The 19,207-nt window shown below is 39.1% G+C and overlaps 1 protein-coding gene across 1 annotated transcript; it reads left to right on the forward strand.

Annotated features, from left to right (window-relative positions):
* The first annotated feature begins 2,012 nt into the window (after positions 1-2,012).
* On the forward strand, positions 2,013-18,316 carry aaas (achalasia, adrenocortical insufficiency, alacrimia). The gene is made up of 17 exons (XM_058389729.1): positions 2,013-2,079; positions 2,464-2,589; positions 5,444-5,571; positions 5,766-5,821; positions 5,929-6,020; positions 6,410-6,456; positions 6,682-6,780; positions 9,427-9,570; positions 9,953-10,073; positions 10,264-10,388; positions 10,855-10,915; positions 14,925-15,015; positions 15,758-15,830; positions 15,925-15,992; positions 16,400-16,481; positions 17,275-17,359; positions 18,062-18,316. The coding sequence occupies exons 2-17, from the start codon at positions 2,479-2,481 to the stop codon at positions 18,209-18,211; spliced, it is 1,533 nt and encodes a 510-aa protein (XP_058245712.1). The 5' UTR covers positions 2,013-2,079; positions 2,464-2,478; the 3' UTR covers positions 18,212-18,316.
* Positions 18,317-19,207: the final 891 nt, after the last annotated feature.

The following is a 19,207-nucleotide window of genomic DNA, read 5'->3' on the forward strand; positions in this document are numbered from 1 at the left end:
GCTATTCATGAAACAACATTCTATGGCAAAGACGTGTTGGAGTGAGTATTTTGGAAACTGCTGAACTCTAGGGAATTTCTCACACAACAGTCTCTAAAACAGGGGGGCTTCAGTTTTATCTGCTAAGTTCTGGTGTGGCTACAGACTTTCATACCAGACAAATAAGAGCACACTTAATAGTTTATTGGAGACCAAGATGATCTGATTAATCTAGTGGAATCAGGTGTGGCACCTGTCTGGTTGGAATGAAAGCCTGCAGCCACAGTTGCCCTTTGTGAATAAGACTGAAGACTCTGTTCTAGAGTTACTGCAGCATGGTGCTTACAACATCAACAACAACAACAACTACCACCACCACCACCACCCACTTGGAGGCAGTTCTGCTTTGGTCAGGGGAGAATGGCCAGAATGGTCAAAGCTGCCTGGAAGTCTACAGTAACTCAAAATAATCATTCTTAGTCAGTAGTAGAGCATGTTAGAGGGCAGCAGAAGACCACATTAGGTTCCCCTCCTGTCTGAGCCTTTAGTGAATACATGCTTGCCTTACCTGGACAAGTGAAGATTAATAAAACAACACCTGGTATTTTTCCAGTCACTCTCAAGCACTGGTTTTACCTGCTAACACCGCCACAACTGTCAAGCTATGAAGTTGTAGAATAACATACACTATATTGCCAAAAGTATTCGCTCACCCATCCAAATAATCAGAATCAGGTGTTCCAATCACTTCCATGGCCACAGGTGTATAAAATCAAGCACCTAGGCATGCAGACTGTTTTTACAAACATTTGTGAAAGAATGGGTCGCTCTCAGGAGCTCAGTGAATTCCAGCGTGGAACTGTGATAGGATGCCACCTGTGCAACAAATCCAGTCGTGAAATTTCCTCGCTCCTAAATATTCCACAGTCAACTGTCAGCTGTATTATAAGAACGTGGAAGTGTTTGGGAACGACAGCAACTCAGCCACGAGGTGGTAGGCCACGTAAACTGACGGAGCGGGGTCAGCGGATGCTGAGGCGCATAGTGCGAAGAGGTCGCCAACTTTCTGCAGAGTCAATCGCTACAGACCTCCAAACTTCATGTGGCCTTCAGATTAGCTCAAGAACAGTGCGCAGAGAGCTTCATAGAATGGGTTTCCATGGCCGAGCAGCTGCATCCAAGCCATACATCACCAAGTGCAATGCAAAGCGTCGGATGCAGTGGTGTAAAGCACGCCGCCACTGGACTCTAGAGCAGTGGAGACGGGTTCTCTGGAGTGACGAATCGCGCTTCTCCATCTGGCAATCTGATGGACGAGTCTGGGTTTGGCGGTTGCCAGGAGAACGGTACTTGTCTGACTGCATTGTGCCAAGTGTAAAGTTTGGTGGAGGGGGGATTATGGTGTGGGGTTGTTTTTCAGGAGCTGGGCTTGGCCCCTTAGTTCCAGTGAAAGGAACTCTGAATGCTTCAGCATACCAAGACATTTTGGACAATTCCATGCTCCCAACTTTGTGGGAACAGTTTGGAGCTGGCCCCTTCATCTTCCAACATGACTGGACACCAGTGCACAAAGCAAGGTCCATAAAGACATGGATGACAGAGTCTGGTGTGGATGAACTTGACTGGCCTGCACAGAGTCCTGACCTCAACCCGATAGAACACCTTTGGGATGAATTAGAGCGGAGACTGAGAGCCAGGCCTTCTCGTCCAACATCAGTGTGTGACCTCACAAATGCGCTTCTGGAAGAATGGTCAAAAATTCCCATAAACACACTCCTAAACCTTGTGGACAGCCTTCCCAGAAGAGTTGAAGCTGTTATAGCTGCAAAGGGTGGACCGACGTCATATTGAACCCTATGGATTAGGAATGGGATGTCACTTTAGTTCATATGTGAGTCAAGGCAGGTGAGCGAATACTTTTGGCAATATAGTGTATAATATGAAAATCTTTCGTTCAGCGTTTTCTGTAGCTCTCAGTGTAAGCTAAGTGGTTTCATACTGCAGATGGCAGTGTTGATTTGTTTTGCGTGCTGCTAATGTTTGTCCCTACTGGTGTGCCGTAGTTGAAAGCACGGCGCGATTTCTGGAGCACGGTTGAAGGTTTGTCAGATTATTTGTTTTTCATTTATAAAAGCCTTTAGGAACACAAACAAAACCTCTAATTACTTAATAGAAACGCTTATACAAATCTAAGTCCATTGCCTGTGACATTAGTAGGACTATTTTTAAGCTAAGGAAGCTAGTTAGCAACAAGTTATGAAGCTAACTGGCTAATAACGGATACCGCTATATGAAACAGGTTATGTAAATTAAACAGGTTTATTAGATGACATTTACTGTTTAGATCTCTAGCAAGCTGTTATAGTACACGAAGACTCGCGAATGAAGACGAGTGTTTTGATTTTGTCTTCTGAATAAATGTAATGTACACAGTTGTGTGTAACAGTTTGTGCCTGTAATAAGACTGGCTTGTCTTGTCTTCAGGTTGCTGTGAGAAGCATGTGTTCCCTCGCCCTCTTCCCGCTGCCGCGCCTCGGCGGACAGGTCACTTTATATGAAGCAAATAATGAACTCGTGTGGGGAAATTCAACGGAGTGTAACGAGAAACAGGTGACACGGTGACCTTAATGCTATTGTTTATCTAGAGCAGGGGTGTCCAATCTTATCCGGAAAGGGCCGGTGTGGGTACAGGTTTTCATTCCAACCAAGCAGAAGCTACACCTGATTCCAACTGGCTAACCAACTGATCTTGGCTTTCAGTAGACTCAGGCGTGGCTTCTGCTCAGTTGGAATGAAAACCTGCACCCACACTGGCCCTTTGCAGATAAGATTGGACACCCCTGATCCAGAGAAAGTCTTGCCAAAACTTTTCAGGGGAACGTAGTTTAACAGTTTAACACACGCTCAAAAAAGTCGACCGATGACGGCATAGGCTAAATTCCATAATTATTGCATTGACATAATTGGTTGAAAATATGAATATGTATAAAAATGTGTGCATGTGTGTGTGTGTGTGTGTATATATATGTATATATATATATATATATATATATATATATATATATATATATATATATATATATATATACACACATATACATATTATATATATATATAACACTGAAGAAATGACTCTGCTACAATGTAAAGTAGTGAGTGTACAGCCTATATAACTGTAAATTTGCTGTCCCCTCAGAATAACACAAGAAAATAGGAAATAGAGATGAAGGTACAAATAGGATCACTTACTTTTATTACTTGTAAATATAGCCAAGTAGAGAGTTTAAACAAGGAATTGCACAGGAGGGAGAGATGATGATGGTGGTGGTCAGGGATTGGTTGTTATTAGCAATTTTGACAAGGTATATATTATGAACAATGGCAGTCATTAATTGGTTGTTGTGAGTAATGCTGGTCAGTAATTGGAATTAGTGGAACATTGATCAGTGTCATTGACTAGAGACATTGAGAGCATAGCCTCAAACAGGTGCAACACAGTTGGTGATGAGTTGAATGCGCTTTTGACTTTAGCCAGCAGTGACATCGGCTTAGGAGCCACATTGTGGGCTGTTGCACATGATCTGCTCAAAAAGTCACTATATCTGAAATTTTATTTTTAAAATATAAGTACAATACTGAATTGAAATGCTCACTTCTTCTGTGAAAGTTTCTATAATAAACAAGGCCAGAGCACCACATGTGCCCAATCCCAAATGGCACGCTTGAGGCCTTACCTTCCTTGTTCACGCATGTCACTGGGGCTGTAGGCTGTCCCATATTCAATTTTAGCCTTCAAAAATGTGATAATGAACTCTTAATGTGTTCATTGTCCAAGTCTGTATCAAAGCAGACTCAGCGGCAGTCTCATACCAAAGTTAAAGTAGAAGACACCATTCTCCTCTACATATGTTTCTGTGGTAGTGGTGATCACACAAGTGATCAAAAACTCCTGACATTTACTACAAAGGGCAAAACATAATGTCTTGTATACTATGTAGTATACTGGATGGCTGTACTCTACGGATGATTTTGGAGTGGTAGTGTGCCTATTGGTTCAAGTTACCAAGGTATTACTAAGAATTCTGCTAAATGAAGGCTATTCCAGATAAAACAAAAACCTGGCCATAGATAGAGCTTTTACTAAGGTGATGTGCTAAATGACATGCAAATGAACACAAAAATTGTTGACAGAAAAACAGCACACAGGTTTTGCAATGCATTCAATGGATTTGATCCCTGCTGAGGTACTTCCATCTAAACTGAAATGAAGTGGAGTACAAATGAGCCTAAATGTCACTACAATTCCAATAGCTTCCATTTGTGGAAAATATTCAGTTTGATAAACGTGAATGTTTGTGAGTTTGTTGGTAAGTCAGTGAGATGGTTTACTGCTGTAAAGGAAAGATAAAATGCACTGAATGTTAGGTGTGAGCAGAGTGAATGGAAGTCCTGATCGTCTGGAGTACAAGGTAAGCTTATGTGTTGCAACGGGTATTACCTATGAACTGTTCATTAGGATGATGCCGGTGGCTGTGTCAGAAGCGGTGCCTATAAGACCCATGTGTAGTCTACACTGCATGTGTAATATTACACTGGCGGCAGTGGTGGTAGTATTGGTAAATTCAGCTACTCATCTGGGAACTAGGTAATAGAAAGATGTGTGTGAGAAGAGAGCCCCCATTTTCTGCTGAGATATAACAAGTGATGTTTGTACCTTACATGTGCGTAAAACACAGCTGTGGAATTACTCTGTATGCCAGTGTGTCAGCCAGGTTAGTCTCCAGATATTCTGCTTTATTGTCAGCAGCAAAGTTTTTAAACTTGGCTACGTCCACTCAAACATTGGCAATGCAGAAGAATCACTAATGCTTTAAGTTGGTTTGAATCATCTGACTCTAAGCACTTCTAACTAATTCACCCTCCAGAACAGCCTGTTGGACAGCATTGCACAGCAGCCAGCAGTCTGTAGACCATGCTGTGGTCTGTGTGTCTGCTTTTTGAATTGGATATTGCCTGGGCCTTATTGTTTCAGTATGAGGTTTGCTGTTCTGCAAGGTTTTCTGGTGGCTGTGTTTTGAGCTTAGCACTGTGTGTGAGTGAGAGAGAGATCTGCTGCACTGGATGTTATGTCCTTGTTGCGTTTGCTGTGGCTTTTAATGCTGGCTTTGTTCGATATTGTGGGACTGTGATTTTTGAATAAGTATATGCAGACCATTATCTGCCTTCTCCAGGGGGCAGATGAATCCTGGTGACTGTACTCTAGTGACATGACTTTTGACCTGACTTAATAGTGATGGTAAAGCTTACACTCTACCTTGTAACCTGCCTTCCATTCAGTGTGCACTGATTAATGATACAATAAGGGCAATGTAGGTTTAACTTTTTTTTTTTTTGGATTATTTTAAATGGAATAGCAGCTGTTTAAAAACATTTTGACAGTAACAAAATATCTGATATGTTTTAGCACTGGACTCCTCCTAGCCTTCATTTTCCAAGGGAGACTCTGAAACCACACAGCTGTCCAGAGAGCAGCAGCAAAGCAGCCTTCCTGGATCATAGAGATACTTTGTGGATGAGAAGTGCTGGAGCCTGGTAGACATGCACTTACACCCACACACATAACCTCATCCAGAAATTTAGTAGCAGATTTAATGACTAAGGGATATTGTGTACATTTTGATAAAGTAGCTGGTAGAAACATTATATTATAGTTTTATTTTAAATTAAATATACTGATTTTGCTCTAGGACATTGATATTGCTTATGTTCTTTGACTCCCTTCATAGGCGTGATGCTGGTCTTGCAGGTCTATTAGATGAAATCACAAACAGTTCTGAAGAAGGTGTGTGATTTATTGCTGAATGTTCTGACCAGTCTATTTGGATGTTTAATCCCTTTCTCATCTTTCAGCCTGATTGTATTGAAGTATGTGTTTGTTTTTTCCCTCAGTACCCAAGTGGCTGACTTTGAGTTCCGGCTGTGTTTTGGCTCTTCTGCGATGGATGTCTTCATTTCATTGTTCTCTTTTTCCACATCTGACAGTGCGCAGCTCTTTGTCTTAATTGGCTAATGTTTTCCTTTCTCAGCCTGTTGTTGTACATTTTGGTGTATTGGTAGCATAGGTTTGTTGAAATAATTTCAGTACCCTTGGAATATTTGACTAAAATATGGCTTTGAAATTATTATTATTATAAAAAAAGTTTTTTTTGGACATTATAAAGTGAACATTACCTTCCACAGTTGAGTATTTTGGTATGGTGATTGTGTAACGTTAACCTATAAAGTTACATAAAAATAGACATACACAGTCTTTAAACACTATTGAGAAGCTTTTAAGCGATTGTGTAAGCACTGTGAGAAACACTGTGCTTCATTTTTTTCCTTGCCTTCATTTGTTGTTTTGCTAATTGATTACTCTCCTTTTCATCAGCTAAGTGGGGAGGATATGGTCGCTGAATTTTCACAAGTACTGGGTTGGTGAGTTTCATACACAATTGACTTAATACACAATTAAAAAAATTCTTTTAAAATAAATGTAAATTTTGGATGTCCTCTTCTGAAGTTATAAATATTAGTATATAAATGTACGTTTATGTGCATCCATATACAAAATGTATGGTTACCTGGTTTGTGTTCTGAATTTAGTTTTGAGATTGTATATTTGGTTGTTCTGTACAAGTTTTTTTTGTTTGTTTTTCTTAGGTCTGACAGCGCTATCCGAAGCTTTGCATGGCATCCTCACACAGACAAGTTTGCAGTAGCCCTCTTGGATGACTCGATCAAGATCTACAACTCTAAAAGGTACACCAAGTAAACAAATGCTGGAACATTTTGATGTTTTACAAGTTACATTTATTATATACTTGTACATTGTTGGTGTTGGATCTACCCTGGTGGATTCTGCCCTGAGCAAATTTTATGTCGGAAATTGGCAAAGATTTGGTACACTCACCGGGGTGGGTGTGTGTGTGTGTGTGTGTGTGTGTGTGGTTTGACTCCTCCAACTAAGGACTATGAGAGCAGTGGCATTTATTGCAAAGACTGCATCAGATATGACTGTGACATTATTTGTCTTTGAATACATGCACAGGGTTTGCAGATGTTTGCTACCCTGTTGCTTATTTACTTTTCATAACCTGACAAGTGAATTTTCACTTCCATTTAGAAAATAGTCAAGGTTACATTTACTATATACTTGAGCATTGTTGGTATTTGAGTGATTAAACACTCAAACAAAAGAGACTTTTCCCATTTGCATAAGAAAACGTGGCTGCTGTAGACATTGTAGAAATTGAGAATCCCTCAGTTTGGATTTGAATCATGTTGAGAAATACTGTCATTTAAAGATTGTGAAAGAGTGGGAAAGGGTTCAGAGAGTAAGTACAGTTAGTCAGTGCAATGATCAGAGCTCTTGAGGTAATGGAGAGTATTTTATGCAGTCTTTGGGTGTTTTCAGGAATAAAGAGATACCTTATTGCATGTGCTCATACATGCTGAGACCCATGAGTTAAGTCACTTCAGTTAGAAATGTATTACATAGTACACTGATCAGCCATAACAGTATGACCACCTGCCTAACATTGGCTTGGTCCCCCTTTTGCTGCCAAAACAACCCTGACGGCATCGGCATCGGCATGGACTCCGCTAGATCCCTGAAGGTGTGCTGTGGTATCTGGCACCAATGTGCTAGCAGCAGATCCTTTAAGTCCTTTAAGTTGTGAGGTGGGGCCTCCATGGATTGGACTTGTTTGTCCAGCAAATCCCACAGATACTCGATTGATTGAGATCTGGGGGATTTGGAGGCCAAGTCAATACCTCAAACCTGTTGTGCTCATCAAACCATTCCTGAAACATTTTTGCTTTGTGGCATGGCACTTTATCCTGCTGAAAGAGGTCACGGCCATCAGGGAATACCGTTTCAATGAAAGGGTGTACATGGTCTGCAACAATGCTTAGGTAGGTGGTATGTGTTAAAGCAACATGCACATGGATGGTAGAACCCAACGTTTCCCAGCAGAACATTACCCAAAGCATGACACTTCCTCTGCCACCTTGTCTTCTTCCCATAGTGCATCCTGGTGCTACGTGTTCTCATGGTAAGTGACACATGCACCCAGCTATCCATGTGATGTAAAAGAAAACGTGATTCATCCAGGCCACTTTCTTCCATTGCTCCGTGGTCCAGTTCTGATGCGCAGGTGCCCATTGTTGGCACTTTTGGCGGTTCAAAAGCGTCAGCATGGGTTCCCTGACTGGTCTGCGGCTGTGCAGCCCCATACACAACAAACTGCAATGCACTGTGTATTCTGACACCTTTTTGTCAAAACCAGCATTAACTCATTCAGCAGTCTGAGCAACAGAAGCTAGTCTGTTAGATTGGCTCACACAGGCCAGCCTTCACTCCCCATGTGCATCAGTGAGCCTTGGCCACCCATGACCCTGTCGCCGGTTCACCACTGTTCGTTTATGACTTGTCTTACTGATCGCTACTGCCATCAGAATACCTTAGCTGGCATAGTCTGAGACAGACCATGTGCCCAGGGGAGTGGTGTGTGCATCCAGAAGTGGTAGTCTGGTTCTGGGACAGGTGTGGTGAGGTGCAGGTGGACCTCTTCCCCAACAACAGGTCAGTATTTTGCAAAGCTGGACTACAGCTGGCCTCACCATCTATTTTTTTCCCCTCCTCTACCACTGCATGTCCTCATGTCTGCTGGTGTTGGATCTACCCTGGTGGATTCTGCCCTGAGCAAATTTTGTCGGAAAATGGCAAAGATTTGGTACACTCACCGGGTTGTGTGTGTGTGTGGGGTTTGACTCCTCCAACTAAGGACTATGAGAGCAGTGGCATTTATTGCAAAGACTGCATCAAATATCACTATATCATAATATCACAATATCATGACATTATTTGTCTTTGAATACATGCACAGGGTTTGCAGATGTTTGTTACCCTGTTGCTTATTTACTTTTCATAAAATGACAAAATTTTCACTTCCATTTAGAAAATGGTCAAAAGGAAAATTTTGAACTGTTATTGAGTGTGTTTCCAAAACTGTAATTTAGGAGTAATACCGCTGGTCAAGTTTTTAAAGACCATGTATAAACATTTTTTGGTAAAATGTCAATTAGCCTAAATGCTCTGTAAATAAGGTATTGGTAAAAACACAAAATTTTCATTTCACTCTAAAACGTTTATGTAAAATTAGGTATTTGTATTATGCAACATTTCTCTTGGTTGGTGTTTAGTAACATTGTCTAATATTAATTTTAAGGAAAATCTAGGTTTGGTAACTGCTTCACCAAACATGTCTCATTAGAATCAGATGGGGAACTATAACATTCAGCAAATCTTTAAGGGTGCTAAATCAGTATGAAAACTAGAATGGCGATTGTCTAATAATAATGTTTATGTAGTATTTATCTTGCACTTTTTCCCCCATCTGTTAGTGCAATAACCCCGACTCTGAAGCATAGACTACAGAGGAGCGTGAGTGCTATGCAGTGGAAACCTCTGTGTGCGTCGACACTGGCTGTGGCCTGCCACACCTGTCTACTCATCTGGCATGTGGACCCAAACTCACTCTCGACACGGTACTGCCAGATGCTCACAGATACACACAATGATATTTTCTTTTTATAATTAAGGAGCAAAGCACAGGATTTATTTGTGATCTATTGCCTTCGTGCTTTTTACATAGGAGCACCCTTTTCTGTTCTGTATTGCATGCCCTCTTGTAATGCCAATGTAATGTACATGGTACTATCAGGTACATAAGCTAATATTTGGCTTATTTTTTAATGGTTAATGAATCAAAATATTCTCAAATAAAAGACAATTTAGAGTACCAAGACATCACTTTAGAAATCATAGCTATGTCAATATTTACAAGTATTCTGAAGAACTTGGTTAAGAACAACCTTCCTCTCTCTCCCCTACCTCTTTCTACCAACACACACACACACACACACACAGGCCCTCTTCTGGTTGTGCTCAGGTATTAACTCATCCAGGTCATTCTCCAGTTACTTCCATTGCTTGGTCCCCTTCTGGTTCTCTGCTGGTATCTGCCTCTCCTGTGGACACTGCTATGATGGTATGCATCAGTATTTTGTTTTTTAAACAGCTGATTTCTAATCAAAATAAATCAGATTTTTATAATTGTTAATTGATATTGTGAATATACCATGTTCACAAGATTTAGTTAAAGGTGTATCCAATTATATAATTATGATTGTCTTGTATATCCCAATGCTCAGCTGTGTTTTGTGGTGTTTTCTCTTCAGGTATGGAATGTGGCTGCTGAAATCTGTGTTCCTCTGCAGCGTGTAGGAGGTGGAGGAGTTACAAATCTCTCATGGTCGCCAGATGGCAGCCGACTGTTGGCAGCCACTCCATCTGCACTTTTCAGGTATGCACACGTATGAAGATTGACAAGGATGTTACAGAAATCTATAAAACTGCCCAGTTTTGGTTTTTTTAAGCTGCTTTTAATGATCTGCATTGCTAAGGTTGCACATGTTTAGCTGTGTTTTGATTTCTGGGCACTTGCAGTAATTTACGCTTAGTCTTGGACCATAAAATTGTATATGATTAAAGCTTGAATATTCTTGATTTTGAAGTGTTTTAGAATGTGAAATTGGAAGTTGTTCACCATAGCAATGAAAGCAAAGTTTTCATTCTGTTGTCATAGTATTTTAACAAATATTAAATTTGCTGTTCTTTCAACACTGGAAAAAATCCTGAAATATTGCCAATGGCTTTTTATTTATTAGAATTAGTTTTTCTTTAAATTGTTTGGCTTTGAATGTCTGTAAAATTATTTGGACTAGTTTACAGAAATTAATCTGTGTATGTGTGCACATGCACACACATAGGGTGTGGGAGACAAAGATGTGGACCTGTGAACGATGGCCATGTCTGAAAGGGCGTTGTCAGGTAAGATACAGCATAATACAGTAAAATAATTTGGTTTCATTCACTGTATGTTACTTTGAGCATCATGATCAAGTGAAATAATTTGTCCGTTTTTAATTGACCAATGTATTACAAATATACACTATATTCAATTGTAAAAAATTTTTAAACTGCATCTCTGAATGAAGATAAGATAAAATCGAAACAAAAATTTTGTATATAGTTATATAACTTGAATTGAAAACTACAGTTATTACAGGCACACAAGTTTGGATGAAAGACACATGGTAATATTTTATCAAAGCTGCTCTTGTACAGTGTTTTCAACTTTCCAGCGCTTGACCAAAAACTGGAGTTTAAACAGTCTTACTTGTGGTTTTGTAGTAACCAAAGTGTGCTCAAAGCCAGACTAATTAGTGTGGTATTGCATAAATTTTTCCATCTAAAACAAGATGCTTTTAGAAAGGACAGTTTTAGACATGTCAATTTTTTATAAATATTTGAAATATTTTGCATATATTTGTACACATACATGCTGCCTGGCCATTAAAAAAGTCACACACTCCAGTATTTCCAGGATTTGCGGCACACATTTGTTTCAATAAGCTTATCACAACATGTATTTCTGTCTGGAGATCTTGTCTTGATGGGAAAGTCGATCCATTGTGTAAAGTCTTCTCCAGCATATCACAAAGATTCTCAATGGGGTCTGGACTCTCTGGGCGCCAATTTGTGTATGAAAATGTTTCATGCTCCCGGAACTCTCTTTACACAATGTAAGACGATGAAACCGGGTATTGTCATCTTGGAATATGCCAGCCATCTAGGAAGAAAAAATCAAATTGGGAAAACGCCTGGTTATTCAGTATGTTCAGGTAGTCAACTAACCTAATTTTTTGGGTACATAACACTGCTGAACCTAGACCAGAACAACTGAAGCAACCCTAGATCATAACACAGCCAGCAGCAGTAGACACTAGGCAAGATGTATGAATCACTTTATTCACCTCTCTTCTCACCCTGATGCACCCATCACTTTGGAACAAGGTAAATCTGCACTTTTCAGACCAGATGACATTTTTCCATTTCTCTAGAGTCCAGGCTTTATGCTGAAACCTTTAGCCTTATTGATAAGTGGTTTTCTTGAGGCTACACAGCTGCTGTGTCCCAATCCCTCTAGTCCTCTTTGCATTGTCCATGTGGAAATGCTCTTAATTTCACTTTTTAATAATAAATAATACGTTGAACAGTTCTCTACACAATTTTAGTAGTTTTCATCCTGAAACAGAGTGACATCTTTTTTTATCTTTACTGACATGTTTGTTTAAGAAATGAGAAGCTACTCACTGCATTAGTTACGGTTAAATAACCTATTGCCAGTTGAGATATATTCATCACTGCAGTAATTATGGAAGGCTCTTACCTATTAAGTTTTAGGCAGGTGTAAAGAAATGCTGTAAAGGACAAATGCTTTCAAATTGTTTATTTTTATCAATTTACAAAATAAAAGTAAGTGAACAGAAGAAAAATCTAAATCAAATCAATATTTGGTGTGAATACCCTTTGGCTTCAGTCCAGCATCAGTTTTACGCTTGCACAATGTCAGGGATTTTGAAGGATCAGAATTAGGTGTATGATTAACCAGTTATACCAGGCAGGTGTTATTGATTATCAGTTTCATATGTAGGGTGAAACACAGTAATGAACTGAAACAGAAACAGCTTTTTGCCAAGGAAACTTATTGCAGCAGATAAGACACATCTTGCTTACTTCCCTTTGACATCGAAAGATGTCCAGCAGTGCCATCAGCAAAGAACTGGCAGAAACCGATGAGACCCAGGTACACACATCTACTGTCTGGGGGGAAATATTTGGCTGTATCAGGAGGCAGGTTGTTTCCCGAAGGGTTGGAAAGCGGTACAATAATGAGCATCTGCAGGCAGTAGTCAAGCATTGCAGAGGTTCCTTGCAGGTTTAAGGCTGCATTTCTGCAAATGGAGTTGGAGAATTGGTGAGGATTAATGGTGTCGTCAATGCTGAGACAGATAATGGCCCCAGATTTCTTCTGCAGCAGGACGACCCCAAACATTCAGCAAATGTCATTAAAAACTATCCTTAGTGTAGAGAAGAACAAAGAGTCCTGAAAATGATGGTTTGTCACCCACAGAGCCCTGATCTCAGCATCATTGAGTCTGTCTGGGATTACATAAAGAGAGAGAAGGATTTGAGGCAGCCTTCATCCACAAAGGCTCTGTGGTTAGTTTTCCAAGATGTTTGGAACAACCTACCTGCTGACTTCCTTCAAAAACTGTGTGCAAGTGTACCTAGAAGAATTGATGCTGTTTTGCAGGCAAAGGATATAACACCAAATATTGATTTAATTTGGATTACTTTTCTGTTCATTTACTTTTCATTTTGTTAATTGATAAATAAACTATTAACACTTTTTGTTAGCATTCTTACTTTATAGCATTTTCACACCTGCCTAAAACTCAGTACGTATTCAGAATATTCAAGATGATAGTGTTTGTTATATACATTGTATTATTTGTTGAGAACAAAATGTGACCACCATCGATGGAAAATAAAATAATCAACCCTGCCTCATGCCACCCTCGGGGAGTCTGTTTGACAGTTTGTTCAGAAACATGCACATCAGTAGTCTGCAGGGCTTCAGCAGTCTGCAGTAGTTTATAGGGCTCTGGAAGTGCTCTGTTCCTTCTCACATAGAGGAGCAGATGCTGGTCTTGCTGCTGGTTTGTTGTCCAACAACTGCCCTGTCCAGCTCTTCTCATGTAATAGTCTTTCTCACTAGTATCTCCTCCATGCTCTTGAAACTGTGCTGGGTAACACATCAAACATTCTTGTGACAGCAGGTATATGACACATGTACCATCATGGAGGAGCTGATCTACCTGTCAATTTCTCAAAGAATAAGTGGCTGAAACATTTTTTTTTCTTTTGTAGATGAGTATATTTATTATAATATTCCTTAATTCATTCATCATCTTATTTTCTTTAACCAAGAGTCATTCAGAATGCATTTTGAAACTAAAAGCCAATCTGCATCCTTCGCAGTCCATAGGACTCCAAAGTCATAAACTGTTCTAAATGGCTGACAACAGTGTAATAATGTATAAATTCATATTATGTAATGCTAATGTTACCTGCCTTTTCTTTTACTTAGTCATATAACCATTTTATAGACTATATCTATTTTCCAAAAATCAAATACCTAACAGTAAGAAAGAGATTCAAGAAAGGAAACTGTCTTATGTTCTTATGACTTCTTTTTGCAGCATACTATTGGTCATTGTACTAAGAGACTTTTGGGATTCTGAGTTAATCACTGAATGTCTGTAAAGACTGACGCATTTCTAGATTTTGTTTTAGACATAGGTCTGACTTGCATCACACTCAGAGAATAGTGGTGATTTTTAACCAGCTGCTATGAGTTCTACATTGTGAAGATTTTTCCACACTGGCTGATTGATCCAGTGCCTTGAGTTTAATATGTCGTACTTTTTTTTTTTTTGACTTAAAATTCTGTTTACGAATGTACTGCTATCATGTCACTGTTGATATTCATTAATGATGCATATGATTTTATATAACTGCTATTAAGCTAAAATAGAGAGCTCACATTCAATTGGATATATGAACATTCTTTTAAGACTGCATTCATCTGAAAAGCTAAATGATGAGGGTTTAATGGTTATTGCCATTCACAGTAAAGACATTCTTGAGTAAATATTTTGCTGTCTGACTTAGCAAACTAAGCCCCTTCGTTTATTATACATCTTCATTTTTTTCCTTATATGCATACTAATTGGTACAAGTGTCTCACCAAATCAGGTCATGCTACCTGCATGGTTCTGTTCCAATTCCGATTAGCTAATTATAGCAAAAATGTACACTTTGAATTCATTATGGAAATGTCATTTCCTACAGAAAAAGATTAGAAATTGAGTGTATTTCAACATACAGGTATTACTTTGTGTAATGCATTGTCTGTTTATTTAACTCCCAGTCAGGGTGCTGGAGTCCTGATGGAAGTAGACTACTGTTCTGCGTTCAGGGAGGAACAGTGATCTATGCACTTACTTTTTCAGACATGACAGGTAATAAATACTAGTTTGCTTTTACTGTCTACGATCATCTATACTACAACACTTGCAATGTTAGGGGAAAAAATCTTTGTTTATTTGTGTAGCACTTTTAACAATGGATATTGTCTCAAAGCAGTTTACAGAAGTATAGAAAATTATAACGCTTACTTGCCTTAGTTCAGGGGTAGGCAAGTTCGGTCCTAGAGAGCCGCAGTCCTGCAGATTTCAACTCCACCCCTAATCAAACACACCTGAACAAGCTAATCGAGGTCTTCAGGATTACTAAGGCTACAAGCAGGTCAGGTTTTTTTTTCAGGGCTGGAGCTGAAATCTGCAGGACTGCAGCTCTCTAGGACCGAACTTGCCTACCCCTGCCTGTTCCTAATTGGAGCCACAAATTCATCTTTTGATCTGAAACACAAGTGTCTTCAGTCTGTAGCAAAAACGAAAGAATTAGCCATACTTTTCCTGTATTTTAGAGGGGACTGTAATTAAGTAAGAGACACTGGTGGTTTTTAGACTGCAGAACATTCAGAGCTGTGATTCCACTCATTCCACTAATCCTGGTTGCTCATGCCTTGTTTCTTTAATGCCCCAATAGCTTATTCCTTTTGTCTGTTGTATTCTCATGTGTTCTTAATCTCACACTAAAAGCTTATATCTGATCCTTTCTAGGACATTAGAAAATTATTTTTTAAGGCATATAATGATTGGAGTCAGGGGGTAATGGACTAATTAATATCACTTGTTTTAGGTGGGCCAAAGTCTGCTGCAGTGGTGGCTGATCTCAGTGAGACTACTTTCAGTGAGCCTGACGGTGACCTCATGTAAGTAGTGTTTTGTTCACCTAAATGTGATGTGCGTGATTCTATTTTTGAATGAATATATTTCCTGCAATTATTCTTATCTTATGCTAATCAGAGTTGGAGGTGAGGTTCAGTCTCTTGCCTGGGATCCCACTGGAGAGAGGCTGGCTGTGCTTCTGAAAGGTAAAAAGAAAATCCTTGATCATTTAAAATTAATATTATTGTATTGTTTAATACTTTTAAACAGATTTTGATGGTGACTGTTGGCTAGTAGAGGTTAGAGCATTAAGATATTTTTTCTGTTGCCCACCTGCTAGATGTCCACTTTTCCAATTATTTTTAATATGCTCCAAGTCAAATCATAGTACTAGTTTTAATTCGGAGGAGTTTCTGCTTCTAATGGAAGCTCTCCTGATCCTTTTTGTGTCTCAATGAGAAGTCATTGACTGTAATAGTTTTGGATTTCCAACTTTTCAGAGAAAATAAATGCTTTTGGCAAATATCAGTCAATTAATTTACCAGAAATTAATAAGAAATGGTATAGAACAAATATCATTCAAATAACATATTTTCTCACTTTTTCTCAACAGGTAATGCAGAATCTTCAATTCATTCTGCCATCATTGCTGTATTTAAAACACGCTCCAGCCCCATCTTTGAGTTACTTCCATGGTGAGTATCATGATTTGTTGGGGGGGGGGGGCAAGACACTTTATGGCCATAGTATTGCCACTGATTAGTCTGCAGCGTAATGATTTAGTCTCATTTAGCGAAAGGCAGTGCAGATCTAATTTAAATGCGAACTATTTAAGGTCCAGTTAGATTCAAAGGATCCCAGGGTCACTCCTGTCCTGTGTGCACATGCATGCCAATATCGTACAAAAGTATTTGTTTCAAAAAACAAAAAAACGTTACACACCTAGCATCTCGTGAACACAATATGGAGCTAACCGCTTACCAGCTTAGGAAAACGGTTGTTGCTGCTAGTGTCCATCTCTAATACTGAGTACTTTGTGTCTTATAGTATGGTATACCACATTTTCTACTGCTTTGGCTGAAGGACTAGGGAGGGCAATGGAGTTATTTACAGCCAAAATGCAATTGATCAGACAGAGTTGAACAGTTGTATGCTACACCATCCTAGCGTTTATTTGCAGATTTTTGTTTATAGTCTAGAATAATAATAATAAACAGACCAAGAACAAAATTTTATGTAGAAAAACAAGCAGCACATAGTTTTCAGATTTCGTTTGTTTGTTTTGGTCTAGTTTGCTCATGCTTTCTGTAAAAGTATCACAAACATTCCATTACATGGCATGTTTAAATAATTGTTCAGGTTTTCGACTAGTTATTCTTAATGCTGCTCATAGCAGTCGAAAAAGGCTCAGATTACTTGTAATTGTTATCTAAAGTGCAATCATGTATTTCTATTGTGTTAAAATAGCTGCTTTGCACTTTATTTTAGCGGTTTTGTGAAAGGGGAGGCCGGAACAGAGCCACGACTGATGCAGTTCCAGCCTCACTTTCAGCATGGTGCATTGCTCACTGTGGTGAGTATTTTTTTTATTATATGTTGATGCTTGTGTGATATTGACAGTTTCAAAACATCACAATGAAATGTAATTATTATAAAATATTACAATTTATTTGTCCAAAACCATTAGCCTAAAAAAAGAGCATGTCCACCGTTTCAGTGAGCATGTATGAGAGGCATAACAGTATCAGCTGTGCAGTCAAGAACTGCAGCAATTGTGAAAAATGTAGCTGTGTGTATACTAATACTAACATTCAAAGTGACACCTATTAAACAAATACATTTTATATATAATATATCCATTATGGTTAAATTATATCTGCAGGCAGATAAAAAAGCACTACTAAAATGACCAGTATTTAGACTCTAGATAGACATGAACTTAAAGACATAGAATACATATAAAGCCAACCATGGTTATTAGTTTTCACTGTGCATTAGGAAACTTTTTAACATTTTTGGTGTGGTAGAAATACAGGTCTGTTTTTAAAAGCATCTGCTGATCCCTGATTCAGCACCGGGACTTTGATGGTGGAATATAACTGTGAGGTAGTAGATCAATAACTGCAGGATACTGCAACCAGAGGTTTCACAATAAATTAAAAACATGCACTTGTCCTTTAAGAAAAAAAATATTTTCGGGGCGTTTACTTTGAATATTTAACACCTGAAATTAAGTCAGGCAATTCACTGTTATTGTAATCGTTTCTCTTTGCAGTGCTGGTCAAATGGGCGAATCTCCCATGTGCCTTTCTACTTTGTTGGTGTGGGGAAGCCATGTTCAACTGGAAGCCCTCCACTTCCCCACTTCACCAGCAAGACAGAATCTTACAATACACACACCATCTACACACAACAAATGTCCTGAGCACATTTGTGTTTTAGGCCTAAACTTGCTTTGTCTATGGACATATTTCAAAATATATTTAAATACAGTTCACCTTGCATAAAATAATAAATGTGGATTTTCTTATGTGTCATATCATTGGACTATAATGTTATAATAATGCTCTATTAATGTTTTCCCCCAAAACATTTTATTAACAATTTTAATTTTCCAATTTTAAATTTCCTCCTGTTAACATCAAGTTATTAGAGGATTCAGGTAGCTGAAAATTATTAGCTACTTCAGCTATCTTGTTAACGATTATATAGATCACTTTGTGTGCATCAAACATAACATTAAAAACACTGACTGGTGATATGAATAACATTTGATTTTATTGTTACACTGTCACCTACCAAGGGTTTGGATATAATGGGCAGCAGATGAGCAGTCAGTTCTCAGAGTTGTGTTGGAAATCGGAAAATGGGTCTAAGGATCTGAGCGACTGACAATAGACAAATTATGATGGCTGGATGACTGGGTTAGCGCTATCTTCAAAACAGAAGGTCTTGTGGGGTACCTAAAAGTGTTCCAATGAAGGACAACTGGTGACTGGTCTTACTGATGTGTTTGGGGAGTGAAACCTTATCTGATCCAGTCCCACAGAAGGCCACTGTAGCACAAAATGCTGGCTATTATACGAAGGTGTCAGAATACAGTGCATCACAGCTTGTTGGGTATGGGGCTCTATAGCCAGAGATTAGTCAAAGCACCAATTCCCCACATCTCAATCTGATCAAGCATCTGTTGGATGTGCTAGACAAAGAAATCTGATCCTTGGAGGCACCACCTCACAGCTAACAGGGGTTAAAGGATCTGCTGCTAATGCCTTGGTGCCAGATACCACAGCACATTTTCAGAGGTCTTGTAGAGTCAAGAACCTACACAATGTTTGTTTAAATTGTTTGATTATAGCCCACTTGAAGCAATGCACACCGTCAGCCACGAACATCCTGCATCCGTTATCTGAAAGGGATT

This window comes from Hemibagrus wyckioides, linkage group LG05, assembly GCF_019097595.1.
Source record: "Hemibagrus wyckioides isolate EC202008001 linkage group LG05, SWU_Hwy_1.0, whole genome shotgun sequence".
NCBI lineage: Eukaryota > Metazoa > Chordata > Actinopteri > Siluriformes > Bagridae > Hemibagrus > Hemibagrus wyckioides.